Raw genomic sequence first — 17,500 nt, forward strand, 5'->3', positions numbered from 1 at the left:
TGACACAGCTGCAAAACACCCGCGGCAAGCGGTAGTGTTTCTCGCCGGCATCAGTCCGACACTACTCCAAAACCCTAACCCTAACCGCAAGTACGACGCAATGCATGTCGGACCAACGCACTCCCGCGGAAGCGAGTGGCAGTCGAGTGTCAAAATCCCCCCAGGCAGTGCCGCCCCTTCTCCCGGCAGTGCTGCACCTTATCTACACATGTGTACCTGCCGCTGTTTTAACCTTAACCTTATTAATGTTCCTTATTTGCTGCTATTTCCTTTAACCTCATGTACATACTGTACCTGCTATACTATACGCATGGCATAATATAATATATAATGCATTACCGTATATGTTTTTCATGTGATTATTTGACCAGTTTCTTTTCTATATCTTTATTTTCTGGCTCTGCCTCCTAGCTATTCTTCCTCTCAGTTCTGAAAACAACCACTAAATAAAATAAATAAAAATAAATAAATGAATTAATGAAACCTTTGGTTTAATGATAAATACACTATACTCACATGTCACTGCCATCCAGCTCTGTGGTGACTCTCCTCCAGAATGGTTACACTTGTAGAATCCCTCATCAGACTCAGATACAGCAGGTATGATCATCTCTCCATTGGTGTTAGTTTGGACCAGTTCTTCATTTCTATAAAAGTCCACGTTGGAGAGAGACGAGTGTGTTCTGTGTTTGCATTGAAGAGTGACTTCATGTCCCTCAGCCACAGGGTGAACAGGACTCACCAGGATGACAGGACCAGCTGTAAGAAGTAAAACAAATAAAAATAAACACCCCATATGCTAGGATTCACACTGAAGTAATACAAAAGTACATGTTGTAATGAGTTTATTGAATTCAACAGTATTGTTAGGTATTGAATTAAGTATAACTGGACTCACCATGTATTGTGATGTTGACAGCATTGCTGTACTCTCCCAATCCAGACTCACACCAGAACACTTTGGTGACACTTTCACCTGGACGTAATAGTTTGTTTTGATAACCGTAGTACATCACTCTCCATTCAGTAGATGTAACCTCACATCTCACAGAGTAAGACTTAGAATTATACTCAGAGAGGAAGTGTTGAGTTCTGTTAGAACTCACTGTGAGAGAACCTGAAGAATGAGCATCTAAAACACAACACAGGGTCAGAGGTCAGTGGTTAAAAAACAGTGTTGCAATGACACTAAACTAAACTCTGGAAAAATCTGATGTGAGCGAAAATAGGAAAAGTTGCAAGTAAGTAAGTAAGTAAGTAAGTAAGTGCAGAGGCTGTCATGTGGGCTATCTAAAAATCTACCTAGAAGTTACAATATGTAAAACAAACTCACCACCAGACCAGACAAACTGAGGTTCACTGTAGCTAGTGTAATGAACTGGGTCTCCTCTCCCAGCTTTACACACATATCCTCCTGTTCCTGTAGGATCATGAATGATGAAGGAACCTTCTACAGTCCCATGGAGGCTACCAGGTAAGAGCTTAAGCCCATACGTGTAGTTGTTGTGTGAAGGTTTAGGAACAGCTCTGTACCAGTAGAAGCTCCAGTCTGCAGATGATTCTTTAACCTCACAGCTCAGAGTCACTGAGACTCCAGGACTCAACCATGGAGGAGACACACTGAGAACAGCATGAGGTTCTGTTGGAAAGTACAATTACTTGGATTAAAAACAGCTCTCAAAGTCACTCCTCTAAAGTTCAATTCAATCATTATTTTCACAAAAAATGTACATACTAATACAATAATACTACAGTTAAAAATATACCAGTAAGACGCCCTAAAAGGTGGAATACGGCACAGTTAAGAAGCAGGAGTTAAACTATTAATCTGAGTTGCTGGCCGGCTCCATATATGCAGATGTAGGTGATGAATGATCCAGTCTTATCCATGGCACGCGCCATATGGATTGTATATTGAGTGTACAGGGTTTGATGAGGTCAGATCAACATATGGAATGAATTCTGTATTGTAAACTTTTCATAGTAAACTCCGAACTACAGGTAGCAATAATATGCATTTATTAAGTGCATCCTATATTTAAATGGGCTGATGGGAGGGTCGGTTGGCAGGCGGGTTAACCACGGCCACGTCACCCTGTCTCAGACATAACCATAAACAAAGCTGATACACCCATATAGTAGTAGGCATGTCATATTACTCAACCATAAACAAACCAGAGGTGGTGCGACGTAGGTGTGAACTCTAGACATGAGGGCCACATGGCGGCCAGAGCCTCTAGTATCATATATTTACCTTCACAAACAACACCAGCATCTTCACTGTGAGCACAGTAAACGGCTCCAAACCTAGAATGGCTGCACTGTGAGAGACTTGATTCATGGCCTGAACAGCTGATCGTATTCTTCCAGATGTTCCCAACTCCCGGTCCGAAGAATGCATTGCTCTTTGCTGACAGAGCCCGTCCACAGCCTAACTGTCTACACACTACCTTGGCATCAGGCAGATCCAACACATCATCACACACTGTCCACCAACTGCCATCAAAGCAGATCTCTACTCTACCAGCACAGGCATGTGGTCCGTTGACCAGCCTCACTGCATATGGATGATCAACTGAGTGAAAAAAAACATAAAACATGAAACTTAGAAGAGAACTTTAGAAGAACAACTGAAATGGATTGTGTAAAATGTCATAAATACTATTTGTTTTCCCCCTCTTTTTTTAAATCAACACTCCTCCTAAAACTCCAGACCCCCTCCCCAAACTGATCCCAGATCTGACATCTTGCCTACGCCTCTCCGTCTTCCATAATTGCTAGTTCCAACTAGGCTATATAACTAACTATAATAGCAGTGATAATAACAAAGAGATTAATTTTCCTTTTTGTGCCATTTTTACCAACTCCATCACCAGGGCAGAAATGTTACTGTTGTATTGTTATTTGAACATTGCACGTGTACGTGCACATGCTTTCTTTTTGTTTTGTAATTTGCAGAAACATACGGTGACATTTTCTCTGGTGACTATAGGCTGTTTTTCACATGACCCTGAAACAAGGAAGTGCAAGAATAAACAGTGCCTCGTCTACCTATCGACGATGCTAATACGGACTATCCAAATGACCAGTATGGACATTCTATGAAACATAACAACTGTGCCGTGCTTTGAAAAGCCATGCATTAAAATTAATTGTGTATTACAGTAGCAGGATGGTAGGAACACATCAGATGACCTGTCTATCACTACCCATAATGCCTTGCATTGACGTTGTCTCACCATCTGTTTGAGCAGGTCCACAGTAGACGAGGAAATACACCACTGTGTGGAGAGAGAGAGAGAGAGAGAGAGAGAGAGAGAGAGAGAGAGAGAGACAGATATGTTGTATGTAATAATCAGGAGCATTTAGGGGTTAAGTGTCTTGCTCAATGACACTTTGACATTAACCCATAACAGGGGTGACCTGGGGATCGAACAGGTGTAACTATACCTCTGCGCAAATTATACCTGGGTTTTAAGTGGGCTCGCCTGTTTTATATAATAAACTGGCCCAGAATATATGAGTGCGTGCATTTGTTTTGTTCTATTTTCCTCTTTGATTTCCTGTTTCTCTCGGTAATATTATAATAATATATAATAATATATTATTTTTATCGCTTTCTCATAATGACTATTGATCTCCTCCTCCCTATTTCACACATTTTGTCTTATAAAACCTGGGACCGCCGACCCTCATCTCAAAATATTTTGCTCCAGGGACGCCCCGGAAGCAAATATTTGAGTTAAAAATGTTTGCTTTAACATCTTGGAGGCCCGGGCGGAGTTCTCCGTCCAAGTTCAAGGTCATGGTCAAGTGCCCAAGCCGGAGATTGATAAATAGGACGGAGATTAATGATAACAAAACCGTTCGCATCGCTCTAGAGCCTTGTTGCCCATTCCGATGACGTGTCAAAACGTGACACGTCATCGAAAATGTCCCCTGCCTGTTTAGCTGACGAAAACGAAAATCTTAAAACGATCATAACTCCCGATCTAAATCATCCCGTCTAATTCTGAAAAAAGATCCTGTGTTTGACGGCCTTCCGCGGTCCAGTCGCAATAGATTTATTATTACCTCCCGTTGTTGTCGATCGACTCTAGAGCGGTGTGGCTATTGTTAGCTGCTACACAGACATGCACACCAGCTTCCGGTGCGCCGGTAAAAGTGGTCCGTGCGCTATAAATGATGGGCACATAGGTTACAATTAAAAATGGAAAGTTTCATACTTCTGTAATATTGTACTTGGGTGTTTCGGTGTATGTGTAGAGGTCTAAGAGTGCTGAGTAGGGGTTGTTGAGTCTATAAAAATGCTTTGAATGTTGGATATCTGCTGTATATTATATTATATTATGAGTCATGTCTCCTGCTGTTCCCTGCCTTGTCCTGTACTGTCTGAAGAATGCTGTATTTTTGAAGTTTGTCAAGCTGTTTTTCTGTTTTTCTTTGATTTCTTTTATTGTCTCCACCAGGCCGAAGGCATGGGGAGAGAGTATGTTTTGCACTCCGTCCGTGTGTGTGTGTGTGTGTGTGTGTCCGTCCGTCCTTCCTTCCGTCCGTCTGTGTACAGATAATCTCCGGAACCGTTAACCCGGTCGATGCCAAACTTTGCACACACACTCCCTGGATGCCAACGATGAACCTCTGCCCCACATTTTCCAGAACAACCTGTTATAGCGCCACCATGAGGCAGCTTTTCACATGTTTTACCTAAAACTGCACCGATCTGCGTAAAACGTTGCATGCACACTCCCTAGAGGCCAAGGACAAACCTTTGACCTGCATTTTCCGCATCTGCCTTTTATAGCGCCACCAGGAGGCCGACTTTTGCAAAACACATTTTTTGATATTACTCCTCCAGATTCTGTCCAAAAATCTCACAAATCTCTATGGTCATGTGCGCAAGTCGGATCTGTCCGATATTTCATATCCCATCCTAATTGGCTATAATTGGCTTTCACAGTTTGCAAGATTGCCCCGTTTTGAACAAAAGCCTCAAATCATGAACGCAGCGTGCAATTTACGTGAAATCTTTCACACATTTTCTTACTAGGCTGAGGAATATATCCCACCCTTTTCACATTGGCCTGTTAGAGGGCCACCAACAGGTTGATTTTTGCAAATCATCCAATTGCCATCAAAGGCGTATGAAGAAATGGCACCCTTTTCACATTGGCCTATTATAGCTCCACCAGGAGGCCACAACCTGACCTGCCCTGGTGGAGACCTGTGCCCCGAGGGGCACTTTTTCTAGTTGTCTCTGTTTTTGTTATGTATTTTTGTTTTCTTGTATTCACATTTATGTTTGATTTCTGTTTCATTGTTCGTGTTTCATCTTTTGAAATAAAAACAAAGTTAAAAAAAAAAAAATGATGGGCACATGGATGAAATGGATTAAATAGTTCCGGGCCTCCAAAGTGTTTTTAACCTTGGAACACTAAACCCACATTTTGTCACAAACCATCACTAAACCCAGGTATTGTACCCAATATAGAAATTCCATGAAAAAAATTTCTCATCGAAATATTAACACATTTCGCCCCAGAATTGTATATATATATATTTAAAAAAAAACCTTCTCACAATAAGATAAGTGAAGCACTCACATGATATTACGCAGGTTGATGTAAACTTCATCTTGACAAGTGACTGGAATTCTACGTAATTTCACATTGACCCTCTGCTTCTTGTTGGCTGCAGTGCAGTATTCACACTGTCCTGTCACGGTGTGGTAAGAATGCTCAGCCTATCACCAGAACGTAGCAAGTTCACACTTTTTTCGTTAGGACGTGCATTATGTCCTAAATTCTCATGAAATGCAGTCTGAGGACATGCCGTTTCCTTGTGCTGTGGCACAGAATTAAAGGTACATATAAACTATATTGAAGAATGTCAGTTTCACTGTCTCTTGCTTAATGCAGATTCACCATTAGTGGTGAAAGAATGTACATGACATTTGTACCTATATGTGCGGACCATGGCACACACGTCGTGGCGCACACGGCCGCTTTTGAGTAGAGCACAAGTCCAGATAACCCTTTCTGTTGTTAATCCCACAGTCAGTCACAATCTTGAAACACACTTTGTATTCTCTTTTTCTTTACTTCCATTGTATAATTATGCATTTATATCTGGCTGGCTAGCCATTTTCCCAGATATATCTATCTGTGTTCACTCATACATAAATATAGACACGCAATATAGACAACACAGTGTAAAGAAGAACTATAAACCAGGACAGGAAAGAGGAACCTGTCTTTCTACTCAGTCATGCATACATTTGCATATAGTTCCAGGTTCCTGCTCCTCCCATCATTTCATCATCAGTTTCTCAGTAAGTGACGAGCCCAACGGTTTGTAGGGTGCCCGGGTCCTGCATGCAGACGCCCTGCCTTGGTGAGAGTCTGACAGGGTCCGAGTGTGAGGCTGGCTCTTTTAGAGAGGAGCTTGTAAAGCAGCAAGCTGGCAGCAGATCACCTTGATTGCACAGGTAAAATGGAAAGTACCGCCCCATCTTAAATGAATAAACCAAGCCTCCAGCGCTGCACTCTGTCTCTGACTCTGTCACTCTCACCAAGGAGGTGCTTAGCTGGTGCTGGGACTGAGACGCCAGTTAAACAAGTGCATTTATTTTAAATTATGTGGTCTAATGTGTGAACTAACAGGACTATTGTTCATTAAAACAAAATTAAAACAAGGCAATGAATGCTATTGTTTCCATACAATGTGCATTCATTTTTAAAATGAGGCAAACATTATTGTAGAATAATTTGAACTCATAGGAGAACACACCGAAGAAGGCTTTTCAAGCTTAAAGGTTTGTCCCATCGTTTCCCCTTTCATGTCATAAATTGACTCGTTTTTGGTAGTTCAAACATGTTCTCTAAATATATTAAACATGACATAAAATAGGGAGGTGTAGTTCTAATAGTTTAACAGTATGTCCAGCCCTCGTCTAGAGGTCTAGCTGAGAGACACAAAACAAGAGGCTGAAAAGGTTAACTACTAAAGTAAATGCAAAAAAGGTGCAATTTATTGTTACACACGGTGAGATTTATATTTACAAGAATAGTGAAGCATCAGCGTGCAAAAAAAAAAAAACATAAAATACTATATGCTAAACATGTAAACTTAACCTTAAGTTTAATGTAAACTAACCCCTGCCTGAAAAAAATATGCAAGACTACAATAAATACAAATACAGTAAAACTCCCTACTAAACTAAAACAATCATACAACACTGCTGTTTCATACTGCTCCATTCTCTTCAGTATGATGGACATTTGGGCATGACCTTCCCTTAATGTTTGACGGTGCATGGATGTAAATAACATATGGTTAAAGTGTCAATGCATGTGACTTCTACCACGCTGTCTTCTCTTCGCCATGTTTTCCGGACATCTTAATTTACCAACCTGGAATAAAACAACAGCATAAAGACTTTAAAAAGTCCCAGACATTGAATAAGACGACAATATCGAGGCCATTTCATTTCCATTATCGACACCATTACAGTTTGGAAGTGTGTTATTATCAAACCCTAGCCTAGCCTATATCCTCATTTCAAACCTACAGAAAAGACAGTTTAAACATGGCAATGAATATACGGAGCTAAAACAGTGTGTACATTTTGATCTCGCATGATATTAAATAGTGCACTTCGCCAAGCGATAATGGCATCGACACTCACAGAACTCCGGTCTCTAAACTGTACTTGGAATTCTGTTCTATTTAAACATTATTGGTGACTTAATGGCTGTTGTTTCTATGGAAAGATGAATTGATCATATCTTGTAACAGTGTCTACCAGGCGATGAAACACTGTGTACATACGGTATGTAAACATGTTTTGTAACACGGAGGGAGAGAGGGAAACAGATCTCCGATCTCAGTGGTGCTTGTACTGAAACTTGATGCATGCAATATGATATAAGCATGCATGAGCCTGACTCTGATTACAAACCACCTGAACGCCAGCTTCCGTATTCTGGGGGGAACATAACCCCAATATTAACAATCGACAAGCTTACAACGCGTTCTCATAGATTGCAATTTTCGGAAAGAGATTTGGTGTTGACTGAAAAAGCGGTCACAAGTACAGAACCAACTTAGGTCCAGTCTTGAGGGGTTTTTAATATAGAGGGATAGGGTGACAGTATAGGCTGATAGTAAACGGGGAGAGAGATGGGGGGCTGACATGCAGTAAAGGCCGTCGGGGTCGGGAGTCGAGCCCGCGGCACACTGCCAGACTGGATTACCAGCCAAGGTGCCCAGACGGCTACGCCAGCCGCCCGGGCCGGTTAAAGAGGTTTTAAGGAAGCAAGATAGTTGTAGTAGGCTCCCTGAGGTAGCCTAATAATGACAGCTAGCCTGCAGCTTCATTCATAATTGTGTCGTATATCTCCTTTAATAATACAACTTTCAGAGGGTGAGTGAAGGATTGCTTTCCAGAAGTCCTTCTGATGGATTTTTCTTCATCCATAAAATAGCTCTGAAAGTGAACCAAACAAGCGTGTACGATGTAAGTGTATCTGAACATATTTGTTCAGAAAAGCATTCCCCCACCCCTTTACTGTTGGCCATCTGGCTGTAAGTTGTCGCATCCATTCTAATTGTGTTTGATTTCCCTGCTTTTTAGTGAAGTTTGTTGTACAGCACTTTGTGACTTTGTCTAGAAAAGTGCTATATAAATAAAGTTATTATTATTATTATTATTATTATTTCTATATGAGAGGCAGATCATTCTGTTTTCCCCAACGCAAAAACCATATATGTGACATTTGTGGGCGCTCCCTGTGTTGTGTATCACATAACACAGAAGGACCGTGTAATTAACTATTTAGTTGTCATAACAGCTACAAATGGTGTAATGGAGGAGTAACATAAACACTTAAATCATGACACAACGATGTTGAACAAAGACACGACGTCTTGAAATGACTATTTATGGTTATGAGCAGCATTAGCTCTGCAGCTGTTCTACATGAAGACAGAATCTTACCACGAGATGTTCCTGCTTTGACCTGAGAATAAACTGTATCTTCACTCTGCTCTGGAGCTGCTGATTCTGGAAAATCAGGACAATACAACAGACAATGTTAACAGAGATTCTAAGTAGGCTAGTAGTGCATTTAAATCCACGCAGTATGTTGATTCAAGTGAAGTTTCAGTCTTTATAACCATGTGAAGCTGTCTATAATTATTACATCTTTTCAGTATTTTCTGTAGTTTTCTCATGTTTCAATGGAACAATGTATAGAGATAAAACTCAAAGCATATTGTGAATTTACAGTGTTTGTAGGTGGATGTACAGTATATATTTAACGTACCTTTCTTATTCTTGTCTTTGTTTTGGTAGTTAACTTGGGCATACATCACATCTGCTTCTATAAAACACAAACAGAACAAAGTGTTATTTAGGCAAACCTAACTGTGTGTGTGTGCATGCATGCACGTGCATGTGCATGTGCGTGCTTGCGCGTGTGTGCGTGCAAGTGTGTCTTTTTCTTGTGTATTGTAGGGCAGGCTATATCTAGAGCACTGTCTGACTGATCAACTTCAAAGTTGTCATGTCTAATATTGTCGATCATATCAGACCCAAGGTTGTGATGATGTGTTGAGTGGGTATTTGGTTGGACCAGCAGTCCAGACGTCTCTGTCTGTCTGTCCCTTTGATGCCCACATAATATAATGGAGACAACTGATATGTCACCAATATGATGCCATATCATAACATCATAAACTGGACCCAACAGGTACAACATGTAGCCTACAGCCCTATTGCATAACCAGAGAGGCATGCATTACCAATGGACATTGTTCCCCAACAGGCATCACACTACTTTCTTAAAATATACATTCACTAGTAAGAGACCACACCTCTACTTAAGTTAAAGGAGCATTCAGTCATTTGGGTGATTTGGAAAACCCCCCGGTCCGCCCCGGTAACAAGATGTGCACATGCACGCACTACAGTGGGGGGACACGCGACAGGCCAACAGCACACACACCAAGGCCCGCCCCCGCTCGATCATGATTGGCGGAAGGCCCCTCTCTATCCTGATTGGATGAAGGCTGGGCCACCTAGCCAAAAATGAAACCTGACCCCAGGGGTTAACTGGCGACAGGGAGGAACTCCTGATATGGTCAGCACACTCTATAGTAGGCAGGATTATCATAACAAAACCAAAAAAGTGATATTTTAATTAAGTGAAATCACTGAATATACCTTTAACAGTTTATTGAAACATAATGAGATAAATGTGGAATGGGGTGAGGAACCCAAGGTAGGGCGAGACTCAGGGTGGGGGGCATAGTCGTAGTCATAGCAAAAATAGCCGATCTACAAGCGCAGTACTCACAACCCATGTTTGGTCTGTCGTGAAGCAGTACAAACAACTTGGTGGAGAGATCGCAGGTGTATTTATACTGTGGTGATTGCACCAGGGATTGGCTGTGGTGAGAGGAGGCAGGTGTAGTGGATATGGGTGATTGTGAATGGAGAGTACGGGTCGTTGAGTGGAGGCGGGAGGTGATTGAGAACAGAGTGGCAGTGATAAGCAGAGGGTGGTCTCCACTACTCCTGAAACTATGTTGTATCAATACAACTAGGTACCCATATTGTACTATATGCTGCTATATTGGAGGTAAACAATTAACATAACGAAACCCATGATAAATTACACCCAGTAGGAAATCAAATGTACTGTACTAGAGTTTGTCGCTCAGATAAACAATGTACTGATAGAAACTGAATAGGCCTAAACAAGTACCTGTGTGTGATCCAGTCTTCACTTCAGAATACACAGAACTCTCAGATGGATCAGCACTTGTCTCTGTGGAGGAAACTCTCCGTTAGGAAGACTTGTATTTATGCTTACTCAATACACATGATTGTACACTATTATGAAGACAAAGGCTGTCATAGCTTTTGAATAGTACTCTACACATAGTCATCGACTTTATGACATGTATAGAGACTAAAACTCTCTCTGCACAACGGCCCATTCATGCTCATGCTATGGCTCATTTATCAATCTTGCGTTGACCAAATACACGGGCATGATATGTTAGACTCAACAATGCAACAGACAGCATTCATCAATCTGTCACTACTTTGACCTGAGCGTAGCCAACAATCAAATCTCAGCTCGTGTACGCAAGTATCTTTCATCGTAAAAAGGCGGTGCAGCAAAGTCTGACAATCCTCCGACAGGCATCTAAACATTATGCAGCAGCCACTTATTCACATAAAATGCAACGACCATCATTATCTAACATAATCCTACATATATAAAGTGGTGGAAGTATGAGGTTAACAGATGACTTAATTGCACACACACACACACACACACACACACACACACACACACACACACACACACACACACACACACACACACACACACACACACACACACACACACACACACACACACACACAATGTGGGCTGTGTTAAAAAAGACCACTTTTGTTTGCTCACCCTTCCTTTTCTTGCCCATATGTTTCAACTCAAGCTGTGAATATGTCACATCACTGGACTCAGCTGCTGGCTCGTCTGAAAGAAAATAATCATAGATTTAAAATCAAATCATCTGCCCCTGATTTATCTCTACAATTATATGAAATTGAACAGCTTGATCTTTGAAAATATCATTTAAATAAGCAGTTGTCATCATGAATTAGGCTACAGTAGTATGCTACATTACTGTACTATAATTTACAGTCTAGCCTAAGACCGTTTCTTATAGGTGTTGGCACCACCTGCTGGTAAAGGAAGAAATAGGTTGACTTGATCAGTTAAGTTCAGGCTGGCTGGATGGCCGGTGGGCAGGCTGGACCGACCGACCGACTGACAGTGTCTGGGTTAGGGTGTAAGCACACTGCGTCATTTCCATCCACCAGCTGTTTAAAAACCCGGAATAGAGACGCCTGGACTAGGCGTTTTCTTGCCGCCTCTTGACGCATAATATGTGCTTGCGCCCATAGTGATCAGCTGTTATGCGAGTGAATGATTGTGATTGGTTGAAAGGCTGACCATGCTGATGTGAGGAGTGGCCATCGCCTGGACGTCCACTCTGATTGGTCCTCTGGTCTGCTGCCGATTCCTGATTGGTTCCCTGGGACTTCACAGATCTATTTCAAGATTAATATTTAGCATAAAAAGGTTGTGAATAAGATGTGTTCATGTTTTAGTATGACACACACACGCACACGCGCACACACACACACACACACACACACACACACACACACACACACACACACACACACACACACACACACACACACACACACACACACACACACACACCCGACCTCACTTTGTTGGTTAGTTGACTAAATAGTAAATAAATATATCAATTATTAGTGTAGTTACATCTTAAAGGACCACTTCGCCACTTTTCAACCTATCTTCATATAATAGGTCCTCACTAATAATCTTGAAAAAATGGCACAATTTTTTTCTACTCGGTCTGTGTCTCATAGGAGGGCTGTGGGCAGTTCAGAAACCGTCTTCCAGTGACATCGATGGGGAATACAAGCTATAAAAACTGCAGGCTTTCTAGTCCTGAAAAGTTGCAATGCGAAAATGGAAGCCATCGTTCTCACGATAATGAAAACATTGTTTAAAAAATAATCTGCCTAATGATGATGTCACTGGAAGACGGTTTCTAAACTGCCCACAGCCCTCCTATGAGACACAGACTGAGTAGAAAAAAATCGTGCCATTTTATCATGATTATTAGTGAGGACCTATTATATGAAGATAGGTTGAAAAGTGGTGAAGTGGTCCTTTAAGTGTTAGGCTAGTTTGATGGTGGACTCATATCAGGCTGGTTTGCACAGTATGTACAGTATATGAAAACATCCAGTCTAGCAGTTATTTATTATTTATGTTGTTCTTTTCCCAATAGTCACCATATGATAGGTTGGCACATCTCTCTAATTATCCATGGAAACTTGGCAGTGGCCATTACACATTTCTACTACAATAATTATGAATTAGCCCCCTCCGTCCCCTGTAATTGTCGACTACCTGTGGGATTCCTAGAAACAGAGCAGTACCTACCTGACACAACATGGATCTGTAATAATAAAAAAAAAGAATGAAATAAAACTGTTATGTATAGTGTTTTACAAGCACTCTGTGTACTGTACAGTATGACAGCATATTTGCAGATATAAACCATTGATTTTGGTTCTCACCTTTAGATGTTCGGTACCGACACAGCAGGAGCAGAAGGATGGTCAGCAGAACAACAAGTCCCACAACCAACCACGCTACATATTGAGAACTCTGTTCCATAGGTACAGGTACAGTCAATGGAGGTTCAGTAGATCCAGTCACTGGAGGTTGAGAAGATCCAGGCAATGAAGGTTGAGTAGATCCAGTCACTGGAGGTTGAGAAGATCCAGGCAATGAAGGTTGAGTAGATCCAGTCACTGGAGGTTGAGTAGATCCAGTCACTGGAGGTTGAGTAGATCCAGTCACTGGAGGTTGAGTAGATCCAGTCACTGTAGGATGAGACACTATGACAACAATATAAATATCATTTGGAATAAATAGATTAGTGTTAGACAACTTTTTTTGAAGCATTTAGGCCACTGCAGTGCTTCAAAAAGGTGTGACTCAAATGGGCAGTATTATGCGTGTCTTAAGTACCAGGTCTTATGACTTAACTTAAGACCTGGAGGCGTGGTCAATGCTGTTTGGCCACTCAGAATAGCCAAATGGCATCGATCACGCCTCCAGGTCTTAAGTTAAGTAATAAGACCTGGTACTTCAGACACGCATAACACTGCCCTTATGGTTTAAAAACTAATTGAGATCATACATATTTGTTAAATCTTACATAGTCTATAACAGTGCATGGTTCCAAAACCTTTTAAAACTATGTCAAGGACCCCCAAAATGACACTCATTAGCCCACGGACCCCACTTTGGGAACCACTGGTCTACATATTAATACTTGCACGTGTATATATGTATGTCTTTTCCAATTTCCTACCATAAATGTAAGACTGAATTACAACATGAATGGGTTTACATTTACCTCTCACTGCCACCCAGCTCTGTGGTGACTCTCCTCCAGAATATTTACACTTGTAGAATCCCTCATCAGACTCAGATACAGCAGGTATGATCATCTCTCCATTGGTGTTACTAGTTTGGACCGGTTCTTCATTTCTATAAAAGTCCACGTTGGAGAGAGACGAGTGTGTTCTGTGTTTGCATTGAAGAGTGACTTTATATCCCTCAGTCACAGGGTGAACAGGACTCACCAGGATGACAGGACCATCTGTAAAACAGCTAACAAGTTAAAAACATCCACGTGTTAGCATTCACACTGAACTAGTACAAAACGTGTAGCTATTGAATGAAGTAACTTGACTCACTGTGCTCCGTGATGTTGACAGCATTGCTGTACTCTCCTAATCCAGACTCACACCAGAACACTTTGGTGACACTTTCACCTGGACGTAATAGTTTGTTTTGATAACCGTAGTTCATCACTCTCCATTCAGTAGATTTTCCCTCACATCTCACCGAGTAAGACTTAGAAATAGAATTATGCTCAGAGAGGAAGTGTTGAGTTCTGTTAGAACTCACTGTGAGAGAACCTGAAGAATGAGCATCTAAAACACAACACAGGGTCAGAGGTCAGTTAACTCAGGAAGAACGAAGGAGGAAGAACGAGAAACAGACCATAGAATCTGAGCAACAATAGGAGAAATGGGGACTAAGTGCAGTAAGTGAGACTGTCTTGAAAACAACATAAAATAAATCAGAATGATGGATTAGGAGTCACACTCACCACCAGACCACACAAACTGACGTTCACTGTATCTAGTGTAATGAACTGGGTCTCCTCTCCCAGCTTTACACGCATATCCTGCTGTTCCTGTAGGATCATGAATGATGAAGGAACCTTCTACAGTTCCATTGAGGCTACCAGGTAAGAGCTCATACGTGTAGTTGTTGTGTGAAGGTTTAGGAACAGCTCTGTACCAGTAGAAGCTCCAGTCTGCAGATGATCCTTTAACCTCACAGCTCAGAGTCACTGAGACTCCAGGACTCAACCATGGAGGAGACACACTGAGAACAGCATGAGGTTCTGTTGGAAAGTACAATTACTTGGATTAAAAACAGCTCTCAGCTCTCTCCTTTTTCTTTTATTTAGCACAAAAACACAAAGCATGCTAAACTGATTATGTCAACATGCAATATCTGGACTGGATTGTATGTTACAAAATGTCAGAATCCACTTTATTTGATTTTGCTTGTGCTTAAAGAGTGACTTTGGGATCTGTTTCACTTTGCAATGTAAGTCAATGAGGAGACTATGGAATATAAATTTATAATGAATCAGAACGGCCACTGAAGATACCTCACCAAGATTTGACCATTACAGCATGGTAAAAGGTTAAATTCAACTCTACTCAACCTCTACCGAAATTTAATTTTGCATTTTGCCTTTACAGTAAAAGGCATGTAAAGATAATCCTCAAAGAAAATGTCAATTCAATTATAACACATTGGAACACAACACATATCAACACTGCAGTTAATACTGTATATAGGCCTATATATTTACCTTCACAAACAACACCAGCATCTTCATTGTGACGACAGTTGTGGTCTCCAAACTCTGAATGTCTGCACTGTGAGAGACGTGATTCACTGCCTGAACACCTGACCTCATCCAACCAGATGTTCCCATCACCTTTACCGAAGAATGCCTCCTTTGATGCATACAGAGCCCGTCCACAGTCTAACTGTCTACACACTACCTGGGCATCGTTCAGGTCCCAGTTATCATGACACACTGTCCCCCACCTGCCATTGTAGGAGACCTCTACTCTGCCTGAACAATAGTGTGATCCGTCGACCAGCCTCACTGGATAATCAACTGAGTGAGAAGAAAAGCATGAAACGTAGTGTTATAACTTAGAAGAAGAAAAATCACACCCGTGTGAACTGAGTGGTGTAAGGTCTTATATAGACTGATCAGCTGTGGTCTGACGTAATGTCTGACGTAATGAAATCACACCCGGTTGAACTGGGTGACCGTAGCAACCATGCTCATTTTTTGAGCACAGACAGACAGACAGACAGACAGACAGACAGACAGACTAACAAAGCCATTTGTAGGAGTGGTTTACACCACTCAATTTAAATCCATTGTGTACAATGTCATAATGCCTGAACATGTTACAGTATGAGCCTGTATGCCAGCTCCCTCAGTCTTCTGTACGCATAATTCTTAGTTCCAACTAACTGGTGGTTTATCTAGTAAAATATTAATGTCAGTGCCACATTAATACCTTAAAAACACTATGATAATGTATTATAATCATGGTCTAAATGTCTTTGTTTACATATCTGCCATGTTGGATATGGCACAAAATCACGGACCAGATTGATATGAGCCAGGTGTTCTGAGCCTTTGATTAGAAAGTGGTATGTTATTCAGTGGTCATTATTAAAAAGTCACACCCGTGTGAAGTGAGGGGCGCTCTTATCATTATAAATCATCATACATCATCTCATGAACAACTGAATTTATGTGATTGGTTTAGCCGATTTGCTCGTCTACATATGACGTACATTTTCCCTTCATTGTCAATGTCAATTGTTTAATGTTTGTGTTGCCACAAATTTACATATTTGGCGGATATTTTACCTAATTTCATTGTCAATGGCAAATATGAGACATGACTGTGTGGACAAAAGCTGTATATAGGAGGGGCTAGCGCCCCTCAAAAAAAATCACACATGTGTGAAGTGACACAATTTGCCAATCACAATGTTTGTGTTTACACACACTCAAAACTATAGTCATAGGTGATGGCAGCAAAACAATGTTTGTGTTTACATAATATGTTTGTGTTTACACAAACCTTCAAAGCACAAACCTTTCAAGCTAGACATAGGAATACAGTATAGAGCTCCGGTTGTCCAGAGCCATACAGTTCAGAGTCCGACTGATATTCACAATTGCACATAATTTGTGCAGATATGGGGCCGGCCGACATTAAACTCGGCGCACGTCTTGGCAAGGATTCGGGGGAGTGGGGTGCCCGCCACAGTTGTCCAGAACCGCCGATCCAACCAACAGCCCCATATATGGCCAGGACAATATAGGTATATACATCAGGGATCTCCATATATGGGCACAAAAGGGACACAGACAAGTACAACGGGTACTCTGACAAAGACCCCGGCACTATGACTCAGATGTATCGGTCAGATCGGCATAACGTAGGTGTTAATGGCGCTAACCTGTAGTATTATATATTTACCTTCACAAGTAACTCCAGCATCTTCACGGTGACCACAGTTGTGGTTTCCAAACCCTGGATGGCTGCACTGTGAGAGACTTGATTCACTGCCTGAACATCTGACGTTATCCAACCAGATGTCCCCAACACCCCGTCCAAAGAATGCCTCATCCAGAGCCCTTCCACAGCCTAACTGTCTACACACTACCTGGGCAT

The 17,500-nt window shown here is 41.5% G+C and overlaps 2 protein-coding genes and 1 long non-coding RNA gene across 4 annotated transcripts in view; all 3 read right to left on the reverse strand.

Annotated features, from left to right (window-relative positions):
• LOC306918910 (scavenger receptor cysteine-rich domain-containing protein DMBT1-like) overlaps positions 1 to 17,500 on the reverse strand; it is a gene marked incomplete at its 5' end in the record, with an annotated part of 35,333 nt that overhangs the window by 17,250 nt on the left and 583 nt on the right. The window contains 7 exons of the mRNA XM_079531751.1: positions 517 to 759; positions 899 to 1,132; positions 1,334 to 1,639; positions 2,255 to 2,557; positions 3,240 to 3,281; positions 5,614 to 5,743; positions 17,409 to 17,500. The exon at positions 17,409 to 17,500 is cut by the window's right edge and continues 111 nt beyond it. Of these exons, the coding sequence (XP_079387877.1) occupies positions 517 to 759; positions 899 to 1,132; positions 1,334 to 1,639; positions 2,255 to 2,557; positions 3,240 to 3,281; positions 5,614 to 5,743; positions 17,409 to 17,500 (1,350 nt within the window). The remainder of the gene's footprint in view (positions 1 to 516; positions 760 to 898; positions 1,133 to 1,333; positions 1,640 to 2,254; positions 2,558 to 3,239; positions 3,282 to 5,613; positions 5,744 to 17,408) is intronic.
• LOC306918916 (uncharacterized protein) lies at positions 6,889 to 14,142 on the reverse strand. 2 transcript variants are annotated; one of them, XM_079531756.1, is made up of 9 exons: positions 14,056 to 14,142; positions 13,208 to 13,531; positions 13,071 to 13,086; positions 12,036 to 12,133; positions 11,481 to 11,555; positions 10,770 to 10,832; positions 9,327 to 9,383; positions 8,999 to 9,064; positions 6,889 to 7,412 (listed from the first exon to the last, which is right to left on the reverse strand). In XM_079531756.1, exons 2-9 carry the CDS (start codon positions 13,305 to 13,307, stop codon positions 7,405 to 7,407), a joined length of 483 nt encoding a protein of 160 aa, XP_079387882.1. In that variant the 5' UTR covers positions 13,308 to 13,531; positions 14,056 to 14,142; the 3' UTR covers positions 6,889 to 7,404. The 2 variants fall into 2 exon arrangements, 1 of the variants encoding a protein (XP_079387882.1); XR_013789434.1 differs by lacking the exons at positions 13,071 to 13,086; positions 14,056 to 14,142 and having other exon boundaries at positions 13,208 to 13,517.
• Positions 14,183 to 15,737, reverse strand: LOC306918917. Its single transcript, XR_013789435.1, has 4 exons — positions 15,598 to 15,737; positions 14,818 to 15,117; positions 14,399 to 14,638; positions 14,183 to 14,301 (listed from the first exon to the last, which is right to left on the reverse strand). It is a non-coding gene; the product is annotated as an uncharacterized lncRNA (long non-coding RNA).

This window comes from Electrona antarctica (assembly GCF_951216825.1).
Source record: "Electrona antarctica genome assembly, contig: scaffold_116, whole genome shotgun sequence".
Taxonomy (NCBI): domain Eukaryota; kingdom Metazoa; phylum Chordata; class Actinopteri; order Myctophiformes; family Myctophidae; genus Electrona; species Electrona antarctica.

Bases quoted from the DNA above. Each gene is read 5' to 3' on its own strand.
- LOC306918916 (XM_079531756.1), bottom strand. From the start codon at position 13,307: ATGGAACAGAGTTCTCAATATGTAGCGTGGTTGGTTGTGGGACTTGTT. The intron at 10,833-11,480 runs GTGAGCAAACAA...TTTCCTCCACAG, and splicing joins TATGGGCAAGAAAAGGAAGG to AGACAAGTGCTGATCCATCT. The intron at 9,384-10,769 runs GTACTTGTTTAG...TGTGTTTTATAG, and splicing joins GAAGACTGGATCACACACAG to AAGCAGATGTGATGTATGCC.